Genomic DNA, 23,979 nt, shown 5'->3' with positions numbered 1-23,979 from the left:
ATTTACATTCCCACCAGCAGTGTACGAGGGTTCCCCTTTCTCCACATCCTCTCAAACACTTGCTACTTCTTGTCTTTTTGATAATAGCGATTCTGACGGGCGTGAGGTGATATCTCATTGTAGTTTTGATTTGCATTCCCCTAATAATTAATAACGTTGAACATCTTTTCATGTGCCTGTTGGCCATCTGTATATCTTCTTTGGAAAAATGTCTATTCAGATCCTCTGCCCATTTTTAAATTGGGTTGTTTGTTTTTTTGCTATTGAGTTGTATGAGTTCTTTATATATTTTGGATATTAATCCCTTATCAGACATATGATTTGTAACTATCTTCTCCCATTCAGTAGGTTGTCTTTTTGTTTTGTTGATGATTTCCTTTGTTATGCAGAAGGATTTTTGTCTGATGTAGTCCTATTTGATTATTTTTACTTTTGTTTCCCTTGCCTGAGGAAACAGTATGGAGATTTCTCAAAAAATTAAGAATAGTACTACCATATGATCCAGCTATTCCACTTCTGGGTATTATTTACCTGAAAAATATGAAACCACTAATTTGAAAAGATATATGCACCCCTGTGTTCATTGCAACATTATTCACGATAGCTAAGACTTGGAAACAAGTCTGTATACACTACACACGATGTATGTGTACAAGGTGAAATATAATGATGTACACCTGAAATGTATATAATGTTATAGAACAATGTGATCTCAATAAAAACAAAGAAAAAAGTGGATGGAAAACTATTTATAACCAACTCATCCATAAATCATATGAAACTGGAGGACTCATAAAGTTTACCCTCTATGTACTGAATGCATTCAGAAGTTACTTGAAGTATGCTTCCAGAACAACAAAAGAAATTTAAAAAACAGAAATGTACAAGATAATGGCACTGGCATAAAAGTCCAAAGAAAAGCATCCAAAGATAGTAGCTCAGAAACACATACAAAAAGAGTATAAATGCTGTTCTTTTGATTTTTGAAGTTTAGAATAAATGTATAACAAAGCAAGGAGTTATTTAACATGTTAAAATGTAAATATTATCAACTTTAGGTTTCATAAAAGTAAAGGTATGGCTGGCAGCAGTTGAGAAATATTTTTAATATTTTTAAAGTTCTAACGCTAGTCAATTGAGGAACTAAAAACGCCGATAGAAGTCTACAACAACTGGAGTGGGAAGAAGCACAAAGCTAAATTCTTGTTTAACACAAAATAAATCTATAAAATAAATATATAACATCTAAAGTTGAAAAACAAATGATTAGCATATAAGTAATTTTTTAGAGATACAGAGATAACCAAACACCAAAAATCTAAAACAGAAATGCTTAAAAATGGATGCCTCTAGGGAGTGGGACTTAACAGCCCTTCTGGAGTTTTAAGCATCTATTATTTTGATTAAATAAATATTCCCCCAAAATTAAGGAATAGAAAGAATATGTATAACATCCAATCTACTAAAAGAAAAAATATATAACAAAAAAACTACTGACAAAAGAAATAAAAGGGTAAAGTAATTGTAAATAAAAATATAAAATAGCCGGAAAATATACAAACAGATCAGTCGTAACACAAACCATGACTAGGCTGAAAACAAAACCAAACCCAGGAATATGCTCTTTACATGGGTCAGCCTAACACAAGATAAACCAAAATATGGGAAAATAACAGCATGGGAAAGATAAAGTAGCTAAACATGTGTAGCAACACTAAAGTTAGCAAAATAGAATTCAAGTTAAGGAGCATAAAAGAGAACCTAGAAGGATATTTTTATTGATAAAAGGTACAATCCATGAGAAAGATATGTCATGAATTTTTAAACAACAAACAACATAGCAAATGAAAAGTAAAGTTGTGAACTATTCTGAAATGAAAGGTAAAGAGATTACTAGATATCAAAAGTGTGGAATGTAGCAAAAACCTATTCAGAAAAAAATGACCTTAAATGCACTTACTAAGAAAAAGTAATGCCTATAATTAAATAAACTAAGAAGATAAATGATAGAAAGGTAAACAACCCAGCAGAAAAATAATCAAAGGATAAATGAACAGGAAATTTACAGTAAAGGGAACCAAAATAGCCAATAAAAATGCGAATAGATGGTCAACACTACAAGAAATTAAAATTAAAACAACAATGAGACATCACTTTTCACCCACCAGATTGGCAGGATTTTAAAAGACTATTACTGTCTAGTTATCAAGGATGTGGGAAATTATATTTTCATACATGACTAGTAGGAGCGCAAATTATTACTTCATTTGGGGACAAAGGTCTGGTTGTTTATTAAAAACATATATATATATATATTATATGTATATGTGTGTGTGTGTGACTCAGAAATTCCACTTTCAGGTCAGTACACTTGAAGATAGATCAATAGAAACTATCCACTCTGCAGAACAGAGGTCAAACATACATGCAATGAGAGTCTCAGGAAAAGAGACAGAGAACACGGTTGAAAAATATTTGAGGAAATAATGACCAAAGTCTTTCCAAATTTGGTGAAAAACATAAATTTACAGATCCAGAAAGATCAGTGAACCCTGATTATGATAAATATGAAGAAAATCACAGCTGGAGAAAAATGACCTACAGTGGAAGAATGAGTCAATGGAATCTAGATGTAGTTATTATAAAGGCCAGAAGACAGCAAAACAAAATTTTGAATGTGCTAAAAGGAAAAAAAATCCTCCCAACTGAGAATTCTATTTCCTGTGAAATTATCCTTCAAAAGTGAAGACAAAATAAAGACATTTTCAAATAAAATAAAAGTAAGGGAATTTATCTCTAGCACACTTGCACTACAAGGAATGCTAAAGGAAGTTTTTCAGGCTGAAGGGAAATTATCTGAGTGGAAGTGATGCCAGAAGGGAATCTGGTTCTTCAGGAAGGCCTGAAAAGCATTGGTAAATATGAAGGAATATTTTTCCTCATAATTTTCTAAAACTACATATGACTGTTTAAAGCAAAATGATAGCATTTTCTTGTGGATATTGTAAAGTATATAGATGTAATACATATGGAAATTATAGCATAAAGGATGTAGGGCGATAAATGTGCCTGCATAGTACATAACAGCTGGGACGAGGACTAGCATCATTTTAGTTGTTGTGGAGGCTGTGACCTCATCCATATCTACAGGTAAATAAAGACCTATAAAACTGAAGTAACACTCACCTTTTGGCAGCCTCCCTGAGTGCAAAGGACTGACATCAGTGATTCCATGAGGATAGATGTTATATGGTCGGCTTGCTTGATTCTTAAATATAATCTGAAAGTGTAAATGAGGTATAAGATCAAGTCCTAAGGCAACTAGGATCAACAAGAAAAGTGTGGCATGTCTCCAGAAAACAAAAGCTGCCTTGCATCCACATTACAGGGGTTTGAGCCTAGATGAGGCTCAAAATATTTGTTCTTTTCATAAAATTGTTCAGATAGCTACTTAGGTATCTCACTAAAGGCCCCTTTCCATTTCTTTAAAATTATTGCAATTGCTTCAGAAAGTATTCCTTGCACCTTCTCACACTAACTGAAATTTGGATGTCTGCTGAGGACACTGCTTCCCCTCAGCCTTTTCCACCATTTGAACACTGAATTCCCAAATAGTGGAGAGGAAAATAGTGATTCTGGTGATAAAATCTTCACTGAATGAGCAGGCATGACCAGGAGGACAGTTGATTACAGCATTAAGCAAGGTGGCAGTCGGCATTGTCTGATTGCCTGAGCTTTAAAAGAGAGGAAGGATGGAAGAGCAATAACATGGAAACAACAGTTAAGAACTCTGAAGACACCAACCCAGCCTCTAGATCTGAGGTTGTTTGATATGAGGATAAAAAACCAACTTCCACTTGCATTCTTGTCTTAAAACCCACTCATTTGGTAAAACCCACTCATTTGGTAAAACCCACTAAACAGCCTATTCCTTGCCTGCACCTAAGCAGCAGAATGATGTAGGAGAAAAATCACACAGCTCTGCAACTAGCCTTTTTAATTTCATTACCACAAATCTCAAGTGGGCACTCAAGCTACCTAGCTATCCTATTATGTTTTCCTAGGAATTCACCTTCCCACTTACTTAGTTGACTAATATTTGCTTCCCAAGTCTCACTCTCAGGTGCTTCTTTTTTCACTAAGAAAAGAGAAGCATTCAGAAAAGAACTTCCTCATCCTCCCACCATCGGACCTACCCACCTATGTGCATGTATGGCCATATTCTCTCCTGTTAAAATCAGCTCCTACTTAGTGCCAACTTCTCCTCTTTTGCACTAGTACACAATAAGCTTGTAGCATCTTTCATTCTAAAATCTTCTTTTTGGAACAGAATAGAGAGCCCAGAAATAGGCCCACACAAGTCTAGTCAGTTGATCTTTGACAAAGAAGTAAAGGCAACAAAATGGAGCAAAGATAGTCTTTTCAACAAATGGTGCTGAAACAACTAGACATCCACATGCAAAACAATAATAATAATAATCTAGGGGTTGGCCCCAGGGCCGAGTGGTTATGTTTGCACACTCTGCTTCGGCAGCCCAGGGTTTCACCGATTTGGATCCTGGATGCAGACATGGCACCATTCATCAAGCCATGCTGGGGCGGCGTCCCACATGCTACAACTGGAAGGACCCACAACTAAGAATACACAACTATGTACTGGGGAGCTTTGGGGAGAAAAAGGAAAAATAAAATCTTTAAAAAAACAGTAATCATCTAGACGCAGACCTTATACCTTTTACAAAAATTAACCCAAAATGGATCACAGAACTAAATAATTATTTTGGAATTCTTCTGTATGTGAGACTTGTCTCCACTCCATTTATTTATTTATTCAATCATTTATTTACATCAGTAAAGACTCATGGGTATTTATTTTACACTTTGGGGTACAATCCAATAGTACTTTATTTATTTTGTTGCTCAAATTCTTCCAGCTTGGCCAAGTTGTCTTCTGTATCCCTTTGATGTTGTTCCATCCTTTTATGTTTTGAGGACTTTCTTACTTTCTGGAACCACAAGATGCTCTGGGCTCATCTTATATTTCCCCTGGCCCAGCCCTAGAATTATCCATTTCTCCAAGGAGCCTTGGTTCTTTTTATTAGAGAATGGTATCAGAAATAATGTATTGTCTTTTTTATATATTGCTGTATGGAGTTTACCAAATTTTGTTTAGGATTTTTTGAATCCTATGTTTATAATGCAATTGGTCTGTAATTTTAATTTTCCTTTCTCATACTGTCCTGGTCAGATTTACAACCAAGGTTATGCTAGCCCAATAAAAAAGAACCGGCGGGTCTTTCCTTTCTTGTACTCTATGTTAAAAATGTTGATGTAAAACTATGTATTCCTTGAATATTGGTATAAATTGCCAATAAAATGGCAATTTTTGCTGGTTGATAGTGATTTTCTTTCAACACACTAAAGACATGATTTCATTGTTTTCTGGCTTACTTTGTTGCTCTAGGGAAGTAAGCTGTCAGTTTATGTGGCAGTTTTAAAGCATGGCTCCCCAATTCTTTGACACTCCTCCCATCAAGAGGTAGGCCAAATTTTCCCTCTCCTTGATTCTGGGTGGGCTTTGGCTGCTTTGACTAACAGATTATGGCATAAAGTACTGTGTGACTTCTGAGCTAGGTCCTAAAAGGTGATGCTCTTTCTGACTGACTTAGTGGAACACACACAGTTGGAGCCCTGAGCCACCACGTAAGAAGGCCCTATCCTGAGACCATCATGGTGTGAGGAAGCCAAGCCTCATGGATAGGCCACGTGCTCTAGTTGGCAGTTCTAGTCTTTGAGTCATCCCCATTCACGTCAGTGAAGCTGTCTTGGGCCCTCCAAATACGCTGATTACCACCAAGGGACCTTCAGTCAATGAAGAATTGCCCAACTGAGCCCTGGCTAAATTCCTGACACACATAATCTGTGAAAATAACAAAATGGCTGTTGTTTCGACCACTGAGTTTTGAGGTTGTAGGGTACACAGCCATAGTAACCAGAACAATTTTATTATCATTTCTTTGAACGTAACCTGTTTTTTCTGCCTGATTTTCTTTCCATTTTAAAAACATGTTTATTGAGGTATAATTTTTATACCATAAAATTAACCTGTTTTAAGTGTACAATTCAATAATTTTTGTAAATTTATAGAATTTTTCAATCAGCACCACAATCCGGAATTAGAACATTTCCATCATCCCAAAAAGATCCTTCATGCTGGGTTACAGTCAATCCCTGCTCCCACCTCTAGCCCCTGGCAACCACCAATGTGCTTTCTGTGCTATAAATTGGCCTTTTCTGGATATTTCATATAAATTAAATCATGTAATAAGTAAGTCTTTTTTGTTTGACTTCTTTAACATCATAATATTTTGAGTTTCATCCATGTTGTATCATGTATGAGTAGTTCATTTCTTATAATTGCTGAATAGTGTTCTAATTATACAGATATGCCACATTTTGTTTGTTCATTCACCAATTGGTGAACATTTGAATGGTTTCCAGTTTGGGGCTACTATGAATAGTGCTGCTGTGAAGATTTGCATAAAAGTCTTTGTATGGACCTATGTTTTCATTTCTCTTCAGTATATGCCTAGGAGTGGAATTTCTGGATCACATGGTAACTCCATTTTTAACGTTTTGAAGAATGGCCAAACTGTTTCCCAAAGTGGCTGCAAAATTTTACATTCCCATCAGAAATTTACGAGGGTTCCAATTTCTCCACATCCTCACCAACATTTGTTATCTGTCTTGTTGATTATAGCCATTCTAGTGGGTATGAAATGGTATCTCATTGTGGTTTGGATTTGCATTTTCCTGATGGTTAATGATGTTCAGCATCTTTTCATATGCTAGTTGGCCACTTCATATATCCTCTTTGGAGAAATGTCTGTACAAATCCTTTGCTCATTTTTCAGTTGGGCCATTTGCCTTTTTATTATTGAATTGTAAGAATTCTTGATATATTCTGGATACTAGACACTTATCAGATATATGATTTGCAATTATCTTCTCCCATTCCATGGGGTGTCTTTTTCACTTTCTGGTTGGTGTCCTTTGAGGCACAAAAGTTTTTAATTGTGATGAAGTGCAATTACCTATTTTTTCTTTTGTTGCTTATTGCTTTTGGTGTCATATCTAAGAAACTATTGTCTAATCCCAGGGCACAAAGACTTACTCCTATATTTTCTTCTAAAGCTTTTATAGTTTTAGCTCTTACATTTAGGTCTTTGATCTACTTTAACTTAATCTTTGTGTAAGGTATAAGGAAGAGATCAAACTTCATTATTTTGCATGTGAGTATCCAGTTGTCCCAGCACTATCTGCTAAAAAGACTATTCTTTCCCCAATGATTGGTCTTGAGACTCTTGTCAAAAATCAAGTGACCATAGATATAAGGGTTTATTTCTGGACTCTCACTTGTATGCCATTGATCTATATGTTTGTCCTTATGTCAGTACCACACTCTTGATTACTGTAGCTTTGTAGTAAGTTTTGAAATCAAGAAGTGTGAGTCCTCTAACTTTGTTCTTCTTTTTTCAAGGTTCTTTTATCTACTGAGGTCCTTTGTAATTTTATCTGTATTTTAGGATCAGCTTGTCAATTTCTGCAAAAAAGGCAGTTGAGATTTTGATAGGGATTGAATTGAATCTATAGATAAATTTGCAAGAGTCTTAAATCCATGAACACAATATCTTTCCATTTATTTAGATCTTCTTTAAATGATCTCAGCAATGATTAGTAGTTTTCAATGTAAAGTCTTGCACCTTTTTTGTTAAATTTATCCCCAATTATTTTATTCTTTTTTAATGTTATAGTGAATGAAATTGTTTTCTTAATTTCATTTGCAGATTATTCATTACTAGCGTGTAGAAATACAACTTATTTGTTCATCTTGAGCTTGTATCTTGCAACCTTGCTGAACTTGTTTATTAGCTCTGATAGCTTTTTAGTAGATTAGTTAGGATTTTCTACATATAAGATCATGTCATCCACAAATAAAGACAGTATTATCTCTTCCTTCCAATCCAAATGCCTCTATTTTTGGTGGTGGGGGCGGGGGGCTTCTTGTACTGGCTTCCAGTACAATGTTAAATATAAGTGACAAGAGTGGATATCTTATCTTGTTTCCAATTTCAGGGGAAAACATTCAGTATTTCACCATATTATAAATTTTTTTTAGATGTTCTTCATCAAGTTAAGGACCTTGCCTTCTGTTCCTAGTTCTTTGAGATTTTTTTCTAACATAAATGAGTAGAGGATTTTGTCAAACCCCTTTTCTCTACCTTTTACATGATCATGGGCTTTTTGCCCCTTATTCAGTTAAAATGGTGTATTGCATTAATTTTCATATGTTGAACCACCCTTGCATCCCTGAGATAAATCCCAGTTGATCATGGTGTATAATATGTTTTAAATATTGTGAGATTTGGTTTATTAATGTGCTGTGGAGGATTTTTGCATCTATATTCACAAGGAATGTTGGACTATAGTTTTATTTAAAAATTTGAGTTTGTTTTGTGGCCTAATGTATGGTCAATCCTGGAGAACATCAATATGTGTATACTACTGGAGTTGGGTGAACTGTTCTATAGATGTCTTTAGGCCTAGTTGGTTTATAGATGAAAGGAGATTAGCCACTTGTCAATAACTGTTGAAGCTAAGTGATGGGTTCAAAGAAGTTTATTTTACTATTCTCTCTAGTTCTGGATATGTTTGAAAATTTCATATAAAATGTGAAAAATAATCCTCAAATTCTTACCCAAACTTATACCTTTTCCTCAACTTACCAACAGTGTGTCTCCAACTTCTCCATAAAGTAAAGGTCCCAGGATTCCTGATTCATACTGAATAACTTCACGAGTCTTAAATGTTTCATCTGTGTATGCTATAAATCGGGCTTTTTTGTACTTCTTACCAATCTGCTGAGGACCATTGTTCAAATATAGACTTTTGTAACTTCTGTGTGAGACACAAAAAGATGAGAGGTTGGGATGGAGAATTCTAGGTAGAGGACAGGTGGCTAAAATCCAACCCTAAAACAGCTGATATGATTTAATCATGGAAAGGAGTGATAAAAATACAAGCATCCCTGATGCTTAGCTGTGTTAGTTTACAAACATATTTATACCCTTGCTATTTGATTCCATATCTGTACCTAACTGTAAACATGGCTTGAAGATTCATTGTTTTGAATAACTGAGAAGAACCTTTTGAGTATGAGGAAGAGATAGTACCAAGAGTCAAAAGATGCTTACCTGTCATTGGGGGTGAGGACTGAGGGAGCATAGTCCCAATCCTCCTCTTCAGCAGCAATATAGTGGACCCAAGTTTTAGGATGCTTCTTGGCAACTGAGCGGATTTGAATAAAGGGAGGAGAGTTATCACCATCAAACCTGACCACATCCATGTCAGAGTCATAAAGATCATCATCATAATCTTCAGCTTCTTCACTGTTTTTCATCCGGAGTTGAGGTTCCTCTGGGCAGCTATCTACTTTGACATAAGCTTCCATACCATCTGGAGTCAGACAAACCAAACAGTGTCAGATTCCTACAAAACTTCCTTGCCTTAACTTCCATGACTTTGTTCTCTCTCATCAGGCCTTCAAGGCTCTTTCATAAGTGTTCCCTTCTCCACACCAATACTGTTTTTTCCCCCTCTCCTATATGGATTACCTTCCCCATAGCTGGTGCTTGCTGGTTTCTTCCTGACTCTCTACAATATTTGTTTTACCCCTTTTTCAAGACTCACTCATTTGCTCTTATAATACATATGAATATTTCCCTTCTGGAATTGAGTCTGAGCCTATCGCTCCCCAACTCCCAAATTATAAACAAGGAGACTTGAAGAACTGCATATTTTCAGCATTTGGCAGCCCAGGTCAGACCAACTCTCCATCCCCACAGATACCTAATGATTTCTATATTTACTTCATTGAATTATGATATAAACCATTGATTTAATAACAGCTTATCAGGAAAAATATTAGTGTAGATATAAATTTCGACACACATTCCAAATTCATAAAAACATGGAAAGGAACAACTTAGAATCAAGGAAATACGTTACATATTTTAAGAGCATGTCTGCCAATGACTAGTAAGCCCTATGGTAAATCTATTCAACAATCTCAATCTCATCATCATGCTTTACCAACTGTGGGTAAAAATAATCCCTACCCTATCTACACCATAAGGCTATTTTAAAGATCAATACTAAGAAGGGAGACCTGTTTACTGGATGATGGGGAACAGGGCAGATTTCAGGAGCAACAACTAGTCTGGAGCTCACGTGGCCTTAAACATAATTCATTCTAGATCTAAAAGTGAAGGGTTTTGTCTGAGGTCCAGTAAGACAAAGCATTTTTTCTGAAAAACTAGGATTAAAATCAGTGGAAAGAAATTGTCAAACTAATAAAACAAAACAAAACACAAAACAAACTCCCATTAAACTGAATCAGGCTCAAACTAGATAATGACCAACCTGCATAAAAGTAAATGACCTATTCCTCTCTACCTATACGATCAAATTCCTGTTACTCACCCAGTATGATATCCTCTGTCTCTTAATGTCTTGTCAAAAATCCCATAAATGTTATGTAAAAGATGAGGAAAAGAGGCCCCATTCTTCATCACTACAGAGGACTACAAACAAGGTCACTCATAGAACATAAGGGGAAAAAAATCTCTTTTCCAAGGCAACAAGGAACCAGAGGAGAGGGTTAATATTAGAGTGATAGGAACAAACAAATGGTGTTAAACATGAAAGAGTAGGCCTCCTCAACATTTTTCTCCAACAGCCCTCCACGGCCACAATAGAGGAATAGACAAAGAGGTTTGTTTGATTGGTCCAAGATTAAGAGTTAGCAGAGCAAACACACAAGAAGGAAAATGGGGGTGAGATGAGCTTGTAATGTGAATTTTCATAGCCTGTAGCTACAAATGACATCATACTAACAATAATGTGAAACTGTAGGTATCATTGGCCCAATTTGCTTATACAGGATCTTTGACCCTTTGCAAAGTCACCATCAAGTAGTCCTTGAAAACCTCATGTGGTGCCTTACACATGCTCATCAACTTCCAATTCCATGTTACTTATCCCAGTATCTGCTATCCCCTGACATGCTCTGAGTTTCCCAAATGTCTCTCATCTCCTACCAGATATCTAGGAGTGCCTCCAAGAACACCAGTTGTCTGGTGTCTCATATTGAACACCACAATATCTTCTCGTATTTGCTATTTATTGCTCTGGGCATCACTACTGATATCCTGGAGCCCTTATAGTTACAACCTAGGCAGTGATGTTTTTTCCCATTTCTCTTAATTCCTCATAAAACATCTTGTCAGCTATGGCCTGCAACCCTTCTCTCCATAGTATTGAAGCCTAATTAATGGAATCAGACTGGGAAACCAAGGATATACTGTCCTCCTCACTTTCACCACCTCATTCATCCCTAAACCTTCTCCCCTCCCTCTGTCACAGGTATTTAACTAAAAATTCACCAATACTACTGATACTCAAGCCCTTTAATACTCCAAGTAAGAGCTTTACTTTAAATACTGGCAACTAGGAAATCTCAGTTGAGGTCTAATAACATAATCCTATACTGGACAGTAGACAATAAATTTCATTAAAAGAAGAGCTGGATATTTATAATACTCATTTTAAGATGAACAGATATTACCATGTTGGTGGGAAGAGATCTGACAAAACAGCAAAAACTGGCCAAGGTCCATCAGGAGTGTCTGAGCAGTAAGGAAAGATATTGGTGAGATCTCCAAGGAGGCCTGGCGATGGTTCCTCACAAGAAATGTGTGACCTTCGAGGAAAATTGAATGCACTTCCGGGGTGGTGCCCATTCCAATCACATGCCAATAGACTGATTTCTTGTGACATCCAATCAGACCTGTAAAGTAGGAATAAGACAGCTATGGTCAAGAAATAGAAAATTCGAAATGGAAAATACTTTCGAGGATAGGATGAACAAATTGACCTTACAGATTTTATCTTGACTTGGAATCAAACTTTCCAAGAACACTGGGGTACTGTCAAACCAACAGCTCTTGCCAAGGTCACCAATGACTGTCATGCTGCTAAATCCAATATTTTTCAGTCTTCATCTGCACCTGTTGACCATTCATTCTGTCTTGAAATTCTCTCCTCCCTTGGCCTCTGTGCCAACACCTTTCTGCGGTTTGCTCCCCTATTGCTTAGGCTGCTCCTTCTTCTGTCTCCTTTCCTGACTCCTTCTTCTCTACCTGTCCATTAAATGATAGATCACCAAAGGGCTCCACCCTAGGCCTTATTCTGTTTTTAATCAATATTTTCTCCCTGAACAATATCATCCATTCTCATGGTGTTAATGATCATCCATATGCTGTTTCATGTTTCAGACCTCTCCCAGAAATCCAGACTCATACAGTCAATCACCTTCTCAATATCTTCACCTGGATATCTCATAAAACCCACATGTCCAAAACCAAATTTGCAGTTTTCATCACTTCATCCTCTTCCAGAGTTCCTTACTTCAGTGAATGGCACCATCCTGCATTCAGTTATGCAAGTGAGAGTTATTCTTGTCACCACTGTCACTTCTCACATCCAGTCTAACACCAATTATGGCAATATAATTAATAACACTAATAGTTACTGAGTATTTGTTTTGTGTCAAGCACGGTCCAAAGTATTTTACAAGTTTTAACTCATTCACTCCTCACAATAAGCCTATGGATGTAGAAACTATTATTCTCATCCCTCTCTTACAGGAGAGGAAACTGATGCCCAGAGAGGTTAATTAACTTGCTTAAATTTGAAGCCAAGCAGCTGTATGTTTAGACCTCACAATGTTAACTACCAGGTCACAGTTATTTCCCATTTTGGCTCCTGAAGCTTTCAAATATATCTGTCTTTCGCTATCATTACTACCCCCACCATATTAATCTGATGTAGCTACCATTATCTCTTGTCTGAGCCATTGGAATAGCTTCTTTATAGGTCTTCCCATATCTGGTCACATTCCCCTCCAAGCCTTTCACCCACAAGGAAACTAGTGTAATATATTTGCAATTTCAGATCTGATTATAGTATCCTCTGGTCTAAAACTCTTCAGTGCTGCCATTCCATATAGAATCAAGTCCAAACTCTCCATTGAGGCCTAGAAAGCCCTGAATGGTTCAAGCTTTGGTACTTCTCCAGTCTCATCTGACATCACCTCATTTCCCTACTCCTAATCTTGTTTCAAAGCTCAATTTAAGTGACACGTCCTCAGGGAAGCCTTCTCTGATTTCCCAGCCTAGATCAGCCTCCTTTATTATGTGCTTACATAGAACTATGTAATTTTCCTTCAGAGTAATTCTTGGTTTATAATTTTGTATTTATTATTATGATTATTTGATTACTACCTGTCTCTCTATTATGCTATAAACTATGTGAGGGCAGGGACTTGCATGTTTTGAAAGTTAATTTATTTTCTAATTCTGAAATCATGCTTATTCATTATAGAATTATTGGACAGTACAGAAAAGAGTTAAGAAGAAGACATCCTTCCTCGTCCTTCATTATTCTCTTGGGTTTCTGAATTTTACAACCTCCTCTTTCTTGGTTTCCTCTTTAGTTTTACTGTAGTACATATTCAGTGTCTTCTAAGGGCTACCATTTCTGAAAATGTCTTCATTCTTCCCCCAAAGCTGATTCATAGTTTGGCTATAAATTCTAGGCTGCAAAGAACTTTTAAGGTATTGCTCCATTACATTGCCAGTCTAATTCTCATGCCTTTGTATGTGACTTGTTTCTCCCAGGGGAAGCTTAAATATCTTCTCTGTGTTTTCTGAAATTCCACAATCATAATGTTGTGTGGGGATTCTTTTTAATTTATCCTGCTTGAGAATTTTAATAGGAAGACTCAAATCTTCTCATTTTTAATAATTTCTTCTATCATTTCTTTGATTTTTAAAATCTGTCTTAAATCTCAATCTCTTTTTGTTTTACTTTTGGGGAGGTTTTCTCTAGCCTACCTACCTTCTATTGAAGAATATGATTTTGACAATCGTATTCCTAATTTTTGTGAGCATATTCTTGTTTTGATCGTTTCTTTTTCATAGAATCCTATTATTACTTTATTGATGCAGTATCTTCCTGAATATTTACAAAAATACTAATTAGAGCTTTTGACAAGTTCTCTTCTGTTCTAAGCATTTCTTTTCCTTCTGGGATTATTATTTTCTTTGCTTATCTTTGCATATTCCTTTTCTGTTTCAGGCTTTCCTTAAAAATCTGTGCATCCTTGCTTGCCCACTTATATTTAAGCAAAAGGAAAGAGAAATCTGTGAGCTCCGTGTATGTGGGCAGACATTCATTCTTAGGTGACTGGAAGAGGAATTTACCACTGCATTTTAAGACCCCCAGAGGCCAGAATTCAGTGGGCTTTCCTCTGGGGTGCAGAGCTGTCTGAGGAGAACTGAAGAGTGCTCTGGTAGTAAATGCAGAAGACCCTGAGGTCTTGAACAGGTGTGTACATACCTGGCAGAGACCTGTTTACATAGCCGTTGACTGTGTGCATTTCAGGCTGGGCCTGAGCAGATGCAGGATCCATAGCCTGTGTCAAGGACTCATTTGTTTCTGAGTGCCAACTTTTCCCTGAGGAGAAAGGAGGCAAATATAGGGCCAGCTAAGTGTCTGTCTCATGACTGACCCTCCATTTCTCTTTCCATTCCTCCCATGGGGCAAAGGCTGCTCATACCTTAAGCATTTTTGTCAACACTGTAGGCATGGATGACTTGCCCTCAAAGTTAGTAAGAGAGAGGGAGAAGACAATTGCCAAAAGACAGACATTTCTTGCTCAAACTGATTATCTCTCTATATACTTGTCCATGACAGTAGGTGGGAAAGGATAATGACAAATGATAGCTAGGAGAAGAGAGAATACTGGTTAGTTTGCACCACAAGGATTTCATTAGCTGACATTTCAGAGGAAGCAGATGAATATCATCCTCAGAAAGGGCTGCCAGTCCCTGTGCCTGTCCTACTTGCTTGATTTAGCTTGTAAGTAATGAAAACCCAAGAACCTGAAAGCTTCCCAATTTCCTCCCTGAAATTAGTAAGAGCGAAAGAACTGTAAATATTATTATGGGACAGCAGCTCCCTTAAGTTGCCCCTTTGTGTTAAGGACTGGCAGCTAATGCTGAAACTTTCTGAAGCACCTAGGCTTTGGGCTGTTCTCATAAGTTCATTTATCTGTTTATCCACTCATTTGTTCATTCATCCAAACATATTTACTGAGCACTATGGGGTGCTAGGCACTGATGACAGAGAAGAAGACAGCCTCTGCCTTCAGGGTGCTTAGAGCTTGAATAGACAGAGGGGAGAATGATGTGACAGAGATGAGAACAGGGTATTATGGGAGCAGAGAGCAGAAAGTGATGATTTAGTGTGCTAAGGAGGAAGGTCAAGATGCTGTGGAAATATATAAAGAGGCATTTAACCCAGACTGGAAGGAGAAGGAGAAACTTACTTGGTGTGAAGGTGGAGACAGGCTTTCCAGGAAGAGGAAGCAGCATAAGCAAAGGTCTGGATGCAAGAAAAAGCATGGCACGTTTAGGTGAAATACAAAATGTGTTCACTCTGGCTGGAGCCTGGATGGTGAGGCAGGAAGAGGAGCACGATGGGGCTGAACAGGTCATCAGGGGCTAGATCATGCATCCATTGTTGTGTTAAGAAGTTTGTATTTTGCCTTGAGGTAAAATTGAAGGATTTTAAAGCCTGGAGTGACAAGATCAGATTTGCATTTCAGTAAGCTCCTTCTGGATGCTATAGTGACAATGGAGTGTCAGGAGACATGAAAAGACTGGGAGCCTAGTCAGGAGAGAGATGATGGGGGCCTCAATTCAGAAGATGGCAGTATAGGAAGGTAAGAGGGGAGAGAAGATGATCATGTTTTTGTTGGTTATCTAGTGATTATCTTAGAAGGAGGAAGCAGAATGTACTAACACTACTGAGGACATATTCTGTGCCACGTAGTGGTCTAAGTTACTTAATTGAAATCACTCACTTAATGCTCACAACTATCCCATTGAAAAAGTACTATTATTTCAACTTTAAATGTGAGGAAACTGAGACACAGAGAGGTTAAGTAATTTGTCAAAGTCACTTAAAACTCACTTGAAAGAAGTAAGAGATGAAGATAAGAGAAGATATGCTCACAGAAGCAGAGAGCAGAATCATAGTTGCCAGGGCTAGGGGGTGGGGGAAATGGGGAGATGTTTGTCAAAGGGTACAAAGTTTCAGTTTTAAGATGAATAAGTTCCAGGGATCTACTGTACAGGCATGATGACTATAGTTAATAATACTGTATTAAACACTGGAAATATGCTAAGAAACTAGATTTCAGGCGCACTCATCACACACACAAAAATGGTAACTATGCAAGGAGATGATATGTTAATTAGCTTGACTGTAGTAATCATTTCACTATGGATATGTATATCAAATCATCATGTTGTACACCTTAAATGTATACAATTTTTATTAAAGTTTTTTTTAAAAGATAAGAGGAAATACGTATAAAGTAGAGCAAAAACTCTTTGTTGATGGCTTTAAGGAGGGGAATGAGGCCAACCTGTTACCCAGCTCCTCTATCTCCTAACCTCATAGCTGCCAATCGAACTCATTTTCTTGGAATTCATTTCATCCCCATCTCCTTCATTCCTAAACAGTAATGTAGTTTATGATCTTTCTATAATCACTTCCTCTATAATGGTAGCCCTCATTCTCAAGTACCAGATTAAATTAATATATTTGATTTATTTCAGGAGCCCAAAATTCAGATTGAAGCTCACTAACCTTCATCAAATACAGCAAAAAGCAGTACAAATTCATGCAAGGTCTGTGTCCTTTCTTTGGCCAGGCTCCCTGAAAAAGAAGTGAGGGCATTTATCTTCCATTGAAAACCCTATTGTAGGAAATTGCCACTAGGAGGAGACACTACCTCATAAACCACTTGAGAGTAGGCACGAATGTAGTCCTTGGTCTCTTGGTCTCCTGTTTACCACAACACTGTTTCTTTGGTGTCAGATCTCCCATACCAGTGCTTCTAAAACTATTTGGGGTAAAGGACTTTTTTTTAATTTCAAATTTGCTGCAGACCACTTCTTTGTAAAATACAATAAAAATGAATTACTAAAAACTCGAAATTAAAAAGACATACAAAATATAAGCCCATTTAATCATATTTCATATATATGTATGTATTCAGAACAAATATAAAAGAAAAAGAAAAAACTACAAAAACCATACACACTGTTCATGAAAAATGTGCATATAGGCAATTAATATAGAGAATTTCTATCATGCTTTTAACTTTTTTTACTTCTGCAACTGTAAATAAGCAAAAAGTTATGAGCAAAATAACAACTGTCCATATTAAACACCTATACTCACACTTTAAATGAACACCATATATATTGATATTGAAAGTTGTTAATGTTACAAATGAGCTTGCTTCATTCTTTAACTGTTGAATTTGTTGATTGTCTTTCTTAGCATTGTATGTCTTCATTTGATTGGGAAGTTCTCTTTGTAGGCTTATTTTGAGTAGGAATATTTTTGTTTAGGATGTTCTCTTTTGCTCTCTCTTGTAGCCTTGATGCTTGGAAAGTAAAAATTAGATTGGACGAAGAAAGTAACTCACCCATACAAATTTAAAATACACTTAAAGCTGTCTGAAAATATTTTAATTCTTATTTTATTTTTAAAATTATCAAATAGAGAAATTGACTTTTCTTTTACTTTTTTTGTATATGGCTATGGATTTTAATACAGGTATAGATTCATGAACCCACCACCATCAGGATACAGAACAGTGCCAACATCCCAAAAACTCCCTCCTTCTATCTCCTTATAGTCCCACAAATATAGTCTTAGATATATATATATATATATATATATACACACACACACACACACACACACACATATAGTCACATGTATCAGCATACCCTTGGCAACCACTGATCTGTTCTCCATCACTATAGATGTGTATTTTTGAAAATGTCGTATAAACGGAATCATACAATATATAACCTGTTGAGACTGGCTTTTTTACTCAGTATAATGTCTTTGAGATTCATCCATTTTGTTGCATGTATCAGTACTTTGTTCTGTTTTATTGCTGAGTAGTATTCCATGGTATGGATTCACCAGTTTGCTTAACCATTCACTTGTTGAAGGACATTTAGGTTGTTTCCAGTTCTCGGCTATTACAAATAAAGCTGCTGTGAACATTCATGTACAGATTTTTGTGTGAATGCTTTCATTTGTCTAGGGTAAATACCCAGGAATGGAAATCAAGTGTATATTTACCTTTGTGAGAAACTGCCTACAACTCTGACACCAATTCCAGTGTGTGCAAGTTTTTCTCCACCACCAAGCAATTCTTGGAAAGCAGCTGGGTGTCCTACAGTTCAACTCAGTTCTGACCCTATCCACCTGTAGATAGCATCATATCCCACAGGTTAAGGACTCAGTCCTACAAGACTTCCCCCCTCCCCCCACTTCAGACTCCAGTTGCAAGCCCAGGTTGTCACCATGCTTCTGACCGACTGGCTATAGATGGGAGGTTCCCAAAACCTCCTCCATGGGTTTGATTAATTTGTTAGAGCAGCTCACGGAACTCAGAGAAACGTTTTACTCACTAGATCACAGGTTTATTATAAAAGGATATAACCGAGGAACAGCCAGATGGAAGAGATGGATAGGGCAAGGCATGGGGAAAGGGCGTGGACATTCCATGCCCTCTCTGGGTGGGACACTCTCTCAAAATCTCCTCGTGTTCACCAGCCTGAAAGCTCTCTGAAGCCTGTCCTTTTGGGTTTTTATGGAGGCTTCATTACATTGGCACGATTGATTAAATCATTGACCGTTGGTGATTGAACTCAATCTCTAGCCCCTTGCCCCTCTCCCCTCTCCAGAGGTCAGGGGATGGCACTGAAAGTTCCAGCCCTCTAATCACAGGGTTGGGTCCATGGGCAAATGCCTTCCAAAAGTCACCTCATTAACATAACAAAAGAAACCTTTATCAATCTCAGTATAGGAAATTCCAAGGATTTCAGGAGCTCTGCCAGGAGCTGGACAAAGATCAAATACATATTTCTTATTATAAATCACAATATTACACTGCCAAACTGTTTTCCAGAGTGGCTATATGATTATGAATCTCCACCAACAATGTATGAGATTTCTTGTTGCTCTGCATTCTCGCCAGCATACTTGACAATTTTTAAATTATTATTTTAGCTATTCTAATAAGTATGTAGCACTATCTCACTGTGCATTTCAAGATGCATTTCTCTAGTTGCCAATGACATTGAGCATATTTTCATGTACTTATTTGCCACTTGTATATCTTCCTTGGTGAAGTATCTATTTAAATCTTTTGCCCATTTAAAAAATTGGGTTGCTTCTTATTGTTGAGATTTGAGAGCATGTTATATATTATGGATATAAGTCCCTGGCCAGATATGTGATTGGCAAATATTTTCTCGCAGTGTGTAGCTTGTCTTTTCATTCTCTTAACAGTATTTTTTTATAAAGCAAAAGTTGTTAATTTTGATGAATTCAAATTTATTAATTTGGTGTCTTTTCAGAACCCTTCTCCTAACCCCAGGTCATGAAGATTTTCTGCTATGTTTCCTAAAAGTTTTATGGTTTTACATATTACATTTAGACCTACAGTCCATTTTGAGTTGATCTTTGTATAAGTAGTAAAGTTTAGGATCATTGCATATAGATGTCCAATTGTTCAACACCATTTGTTGAAAAGACTATCCTTCTTCCATTGAATTGTTTTGACACCAAATCAATTGGGAACACTTGTGTGGATCTTTCTGGACTCTATATTCTGTTCCAATAGTCTATGGGTCTATTCCATTAACCAATACATGTTATGATTGCTGCAGCTTTGTAATAAATTGTAAAATCGAGGATTATTCCCCAAAATTTATGCTTCTTTTTCAAAATCATTTTAGCTAATCTAGTACTTTTGCCTTTTCTTATAAATTTCAGAATGAGCTTGTCTATAGCTACAGAAAAAATCTTGGGATATTTATTGGTGTTACATTAAATCTATAGATTGGGGAGAATTGAGATCATCGCTATGTTGAATCTTACAGTTCATGGACACAGTATGTCTCTCTGTTTATTTAGGTCTTCTTGATTGTTTTCACCATACAATATATATGTTTTGTTAGAATTACATCTAAATTTTCAATTTTTTGAGCTATTGCAAACATTATTCTTTCTTAAATTTTGGTTTCCAGTTATTCATTGATAGTACATAGAATATAATTTATTTTATAATAGCGTTATTGACATATAATTGATATACAAAGAGCTGCACATATTTAACATGTATAATTTGATGAGTTTGGACGTATGAAAACACCTATGATACCATCACCAAATCAAGGTAATACACATATCCAACACTTCCCAGAGTTTCCTTGTCTCTTGGGGTGTGTGTGTGTGTGAGTGTGTGTGTGTGTGTGGGGGGGGGTTAAGCACACTTAAATGAGATCTACCCTCTTAACAAATTTTGAAGTGTATAATACTGTATCGTTAACTATAGGCAATATGATATACAGCAGATCTCTAGAACTAATTTATCTAGCTTAACTGAAACTTTATATCCTTTGAGTAACAACTCATTATTTCCCCTACCATACCTCCTGACAACCATTCTCTGTTTCTATGAGAATTTTAGACTATTTTATGACTATTTTAGATACTTCATATAAGTGAAATCATTAAGTATTTGTCTTTCTGCTACTGACTTATTTCACTAAAGCATAATGCCCTCAAGATTTACCCATGTTTTTGTAAACAGCAGGACTTCCTTCATTTTTTAAGGCTGAATAATATTCCATTAATACTCTATTATTATATGTATATTATTATCTATATATCCATGTGATTGTGATATATATATATATATATATTACAGCTTTTTAATCCATTCATCTGTCAATAGACACTTGAATTGCTTCCAAGTCTTGGCTATTGCGAATAGTACTGCAATGAACATGGAAGTGCAGATATCTCTTCGAGATCCTGATTTCAATTCTTTTGGCTATGTACCCAGAAGTGGGATTTCTAGTCTGGTTTTTTTGAGGAACCTCCATACCGTTTTCCATAGCAGCTATACCAATTTACATTCCCACAAACGGTGCACAAGGGTTCCCTTTTCTCCACATCCTTGCCAACACTTGTTATCTCTTGTCTTTTTGATAATATCCATCCTAACAGGTGTGAACTGATATCTCATTATGGTTTTTTGGTTTGCATTTCTCTGATTATTAGTGATGTTGAGCACGTTTTCATATACTTGTTGGCCATTTGTGTATCTTTTGGGAAAGGTCTGTTTAGATCCTCTACCAGGTTGGGGAATACTGGAGGGGAATAAAAAGTTAAATTCTCCACTAATTCGGTGGTACTTTGAATTTTGATGCCTTTTCCTGCTCTGCCTGTTTCATTTGCTTTTTAGAGTTCTCTAATGGTTGGGCTGTGCATTTTGTCAAGGTTCTATAGTTAAGTTCAATGGGAGATAAAGGGTGGCATGTGTTTTCTCCATCTTACCCAGAATTAGAATGTCTCTTGACTTTTTAATTCAATTCTCTGTCAAAGAATTCTTTTGATTTTAAATTTATTTATTTATATTTTATATAAACACATGTTTTGATGATTTTATTATTTTATTAGCCTTTGCATCCCACAAATAACAAACTGTGGTTTTAGCACTTTGTCATAAATTATGGCTATGAAACTGAACTCAGTATATGACAGATCATGCTTCCAAATGAAACTAGTACAAATTCTTCTGGTCTTCTTCTTCTTCTTCTTCTACCTCCTCCCCTCTTGGTTTATTTTTTTGGAATCGTATACATCATCATTATTCAGGAAGGGTACAGTGGTTCACGTTCAAATATTCTTTGCCTATCCTCCCATCAAAAGGTAAAGTCTAATTCCCCTCCTCTTCTATGGGCTGGCCTTAGTGACTCATTCTAACAAATAGAATGTGGTGGAAGTGATGACGTGTGACTTCTGAGGTCAGGTTAATAAAGAGATCATATAAAAAAACTGAGCGTGAGCCACCATATAAGAGGTCTGGCTACTCAGGAGAAAGAGAAGACAAGCCACAGAGGAGAAAGAGAAGAAAAGCCACAGACTGGGAGAAAATATTTGCAAAAGATGTATCTGATAAAGAACTGTTATCCAAAATGCACAAAGAACTCTTAAAACTCAACAGTAAGAAAACAAACAATCTGATTAAAAAATGGGCAAAAGACCTGAACAGACACCTCAACAAAGAAGATATACAAATTCAAAATAAGCCTATGAAAAGATGCTCCACATCATATGTCATCAGGGAAATGCAAATTAAAACAATTTGATATCACTACACATCTTTGAGAATGGGCCAAATCCAAAACACTGACACCACTAAATCCTAGTGAGGATGTGGAGCAACAGGAACTCTCATCCATTGTTGGTGGGAATGCAAAATGGTACAGCCTCTTTGGAAAGCAGTTTGGTGGTTTCTTACAAAACTAGGCATAATCTTGCCATATGATCCAGCAATTGCACTCCTTGGTATTTACCCAGAATTGAAAACTATGTCCACATAAAAAACCACACATGGATGTTTATAGCAGGTTTATTCATAATTGTCAAAACTTGGAAGTAACCAAGACATCCTTCAGTAGGTGAATAGGTAAATAAATTGCGGTACATCCAGACAATAGAATATTATTTAGTGCTAAAAAGAAGCAAGCTATCAAGCCATGAAAAGACATGGAGGAACCTTAAATGCATATGACTAAGTGAAAGAAGCCAATATGAAAAGGCTGCATAGTGTGTGATTCCAACTATATGACATTCTGGAAAAGGCAAAATTATGGAGACAATAAAAAAATCAGTGGTTGCCAGCAGGAAGGAGAGGGAACGATTAATAAACGGAGCACGGAGGATTGTTAAGGCAGTGAAATTATTCTGTATGATGCTGTAATGGTGGATACGTGGCTTTATACATTTGACCAAACCCATAGAATGTACAACACCAAGAGTGAATCCTAATGTAAACTATGGACATTGGGTGACAATGTGTCAATGTAAGTTCACTGATTGTAACAAATGTACAACTCTGGTGCAGGAATTTGATAGTGGGAGAGGCTGAGCGGGGGGGACAGGTGGTATTAGGGAATTCTCTATACTTTCTGCTCAATTTTGCTGTGAACCTAAAACTTCTCTAAAAAATAGTCTACTTAAAAGGAAAAAAACAAAAGGCTGGCGACCCTGTAGCTCCCATGCTGAAAGGACCATGTGGAGAGAGCTCCAGCTTTTTGAGTCTTCCAAGCCTAGGTACCAGACATGTGAATAAAGTTTCCTCCAGAATGATCTCAACTCCAGTCACTATTTGACTACAACCTCATAAGAAACCCTGAGACAGACCCCGAAGTCAAAACACTCCCAAATTCCATGACAGATCCAAAAAACCCATGAGAAATTATAAATGGTTGTTGTTGTTTTAAGCCACTAAATTGTGGAGATATGCAATAATAGATAACTGGAACACAAAAAAGTCCAGTGAAGCTGATTTCCCCATTAAAAAATTAGGATTAAAATAAATTATGCAAAGTTCACTTCCCTAATTTAGTTATACTATTAAACTATAAATTAAAAACAGGTTTGTTAAAATTAAAATGACTTTTAGAATAACAAGTTATAAACATAAATAAATGCTTGCTTTTCTCAGATTTTTATATGCTTTTGGGTTACAGATGACAAACTAACTTCCTGAACTGGTGTTTCCACCATTGATCACACACTTGGATGTCTTTCCCTCCATGGAGCTTTCAAGGAACCTAACACAACATTTACAAAAGGCACTACTGAGACAATCCATAGGACATTTGAAGTAGAAAGTAGAAG

General features: G+C 36.5%; 1 protein-coding gene across 10 annotated transcripts in view; it reads right to left on the bottom strand.

Annotated features, from left to right (window-relative positions):
- F8 (coagulation factor VIII) overlaps positions 1-23,979 on the bottom strand; it is a 131,236-nt gene that overhangs the window by 80,872 nt on the left and 26,385 nt on the right. For 9 of the 10 annotated variants that reach the window (XR_006890314.1, XR_006890316.1, XR_006890315.1 and 6 more), the window contains exons 5-10: positions 16,840-16,908; positions 14,521-14,637; positions 11,687-11,908; positions 9,255-9,516; positions 8,787-8,958; positions 3,187-3,280 (exon numbers count right to left, since the gene is read on the bottom strand). Coding sequence is in view for 6 of the 10 variants with exons in the window: in XM_046673463.1 (XP_046529419.1) it covers positions 3,187-3,280; positions 8,787-8,958; positions 9,255-9,516; positions 11,687-11,908; positions 14,521-14,637; positions 16,840-16,908 (936 nt within the window). In the remaining 4 variants the exon portion in view is untranslated. The remainder of the gene's footprint in view (positions 1-3,186; positions 3,281-8,786; positions 8,959-9,254; positions 9,517-11,686; positions 11,909-14,520; positions 14,638-16,839; positions 16,909-23,979) is intronic. The other variant, XM_046673465.1, reaches the window with a different exon arrangement.

Source organism: Equus quagga, chromosome 10 (assembly GCF_021613505.1).
Source record: "Equus quagga isolate Etosha38 chromosome 10, UCLA_HA_Equagga_1.0, whole genome shotgun sequence".
Taxonomy (NCBI): domain Eukaryota; kingdom Metazoa; phylum Chordata; class Mammalia; order Perissodactyla; family Equidae; genus Equus; species Equus quagga.
The sequence above is the reverse complement of the archived record's forward strand: the minus strand, read 5'-3'. Positions and strand labels throughout refer to the sequence as shown.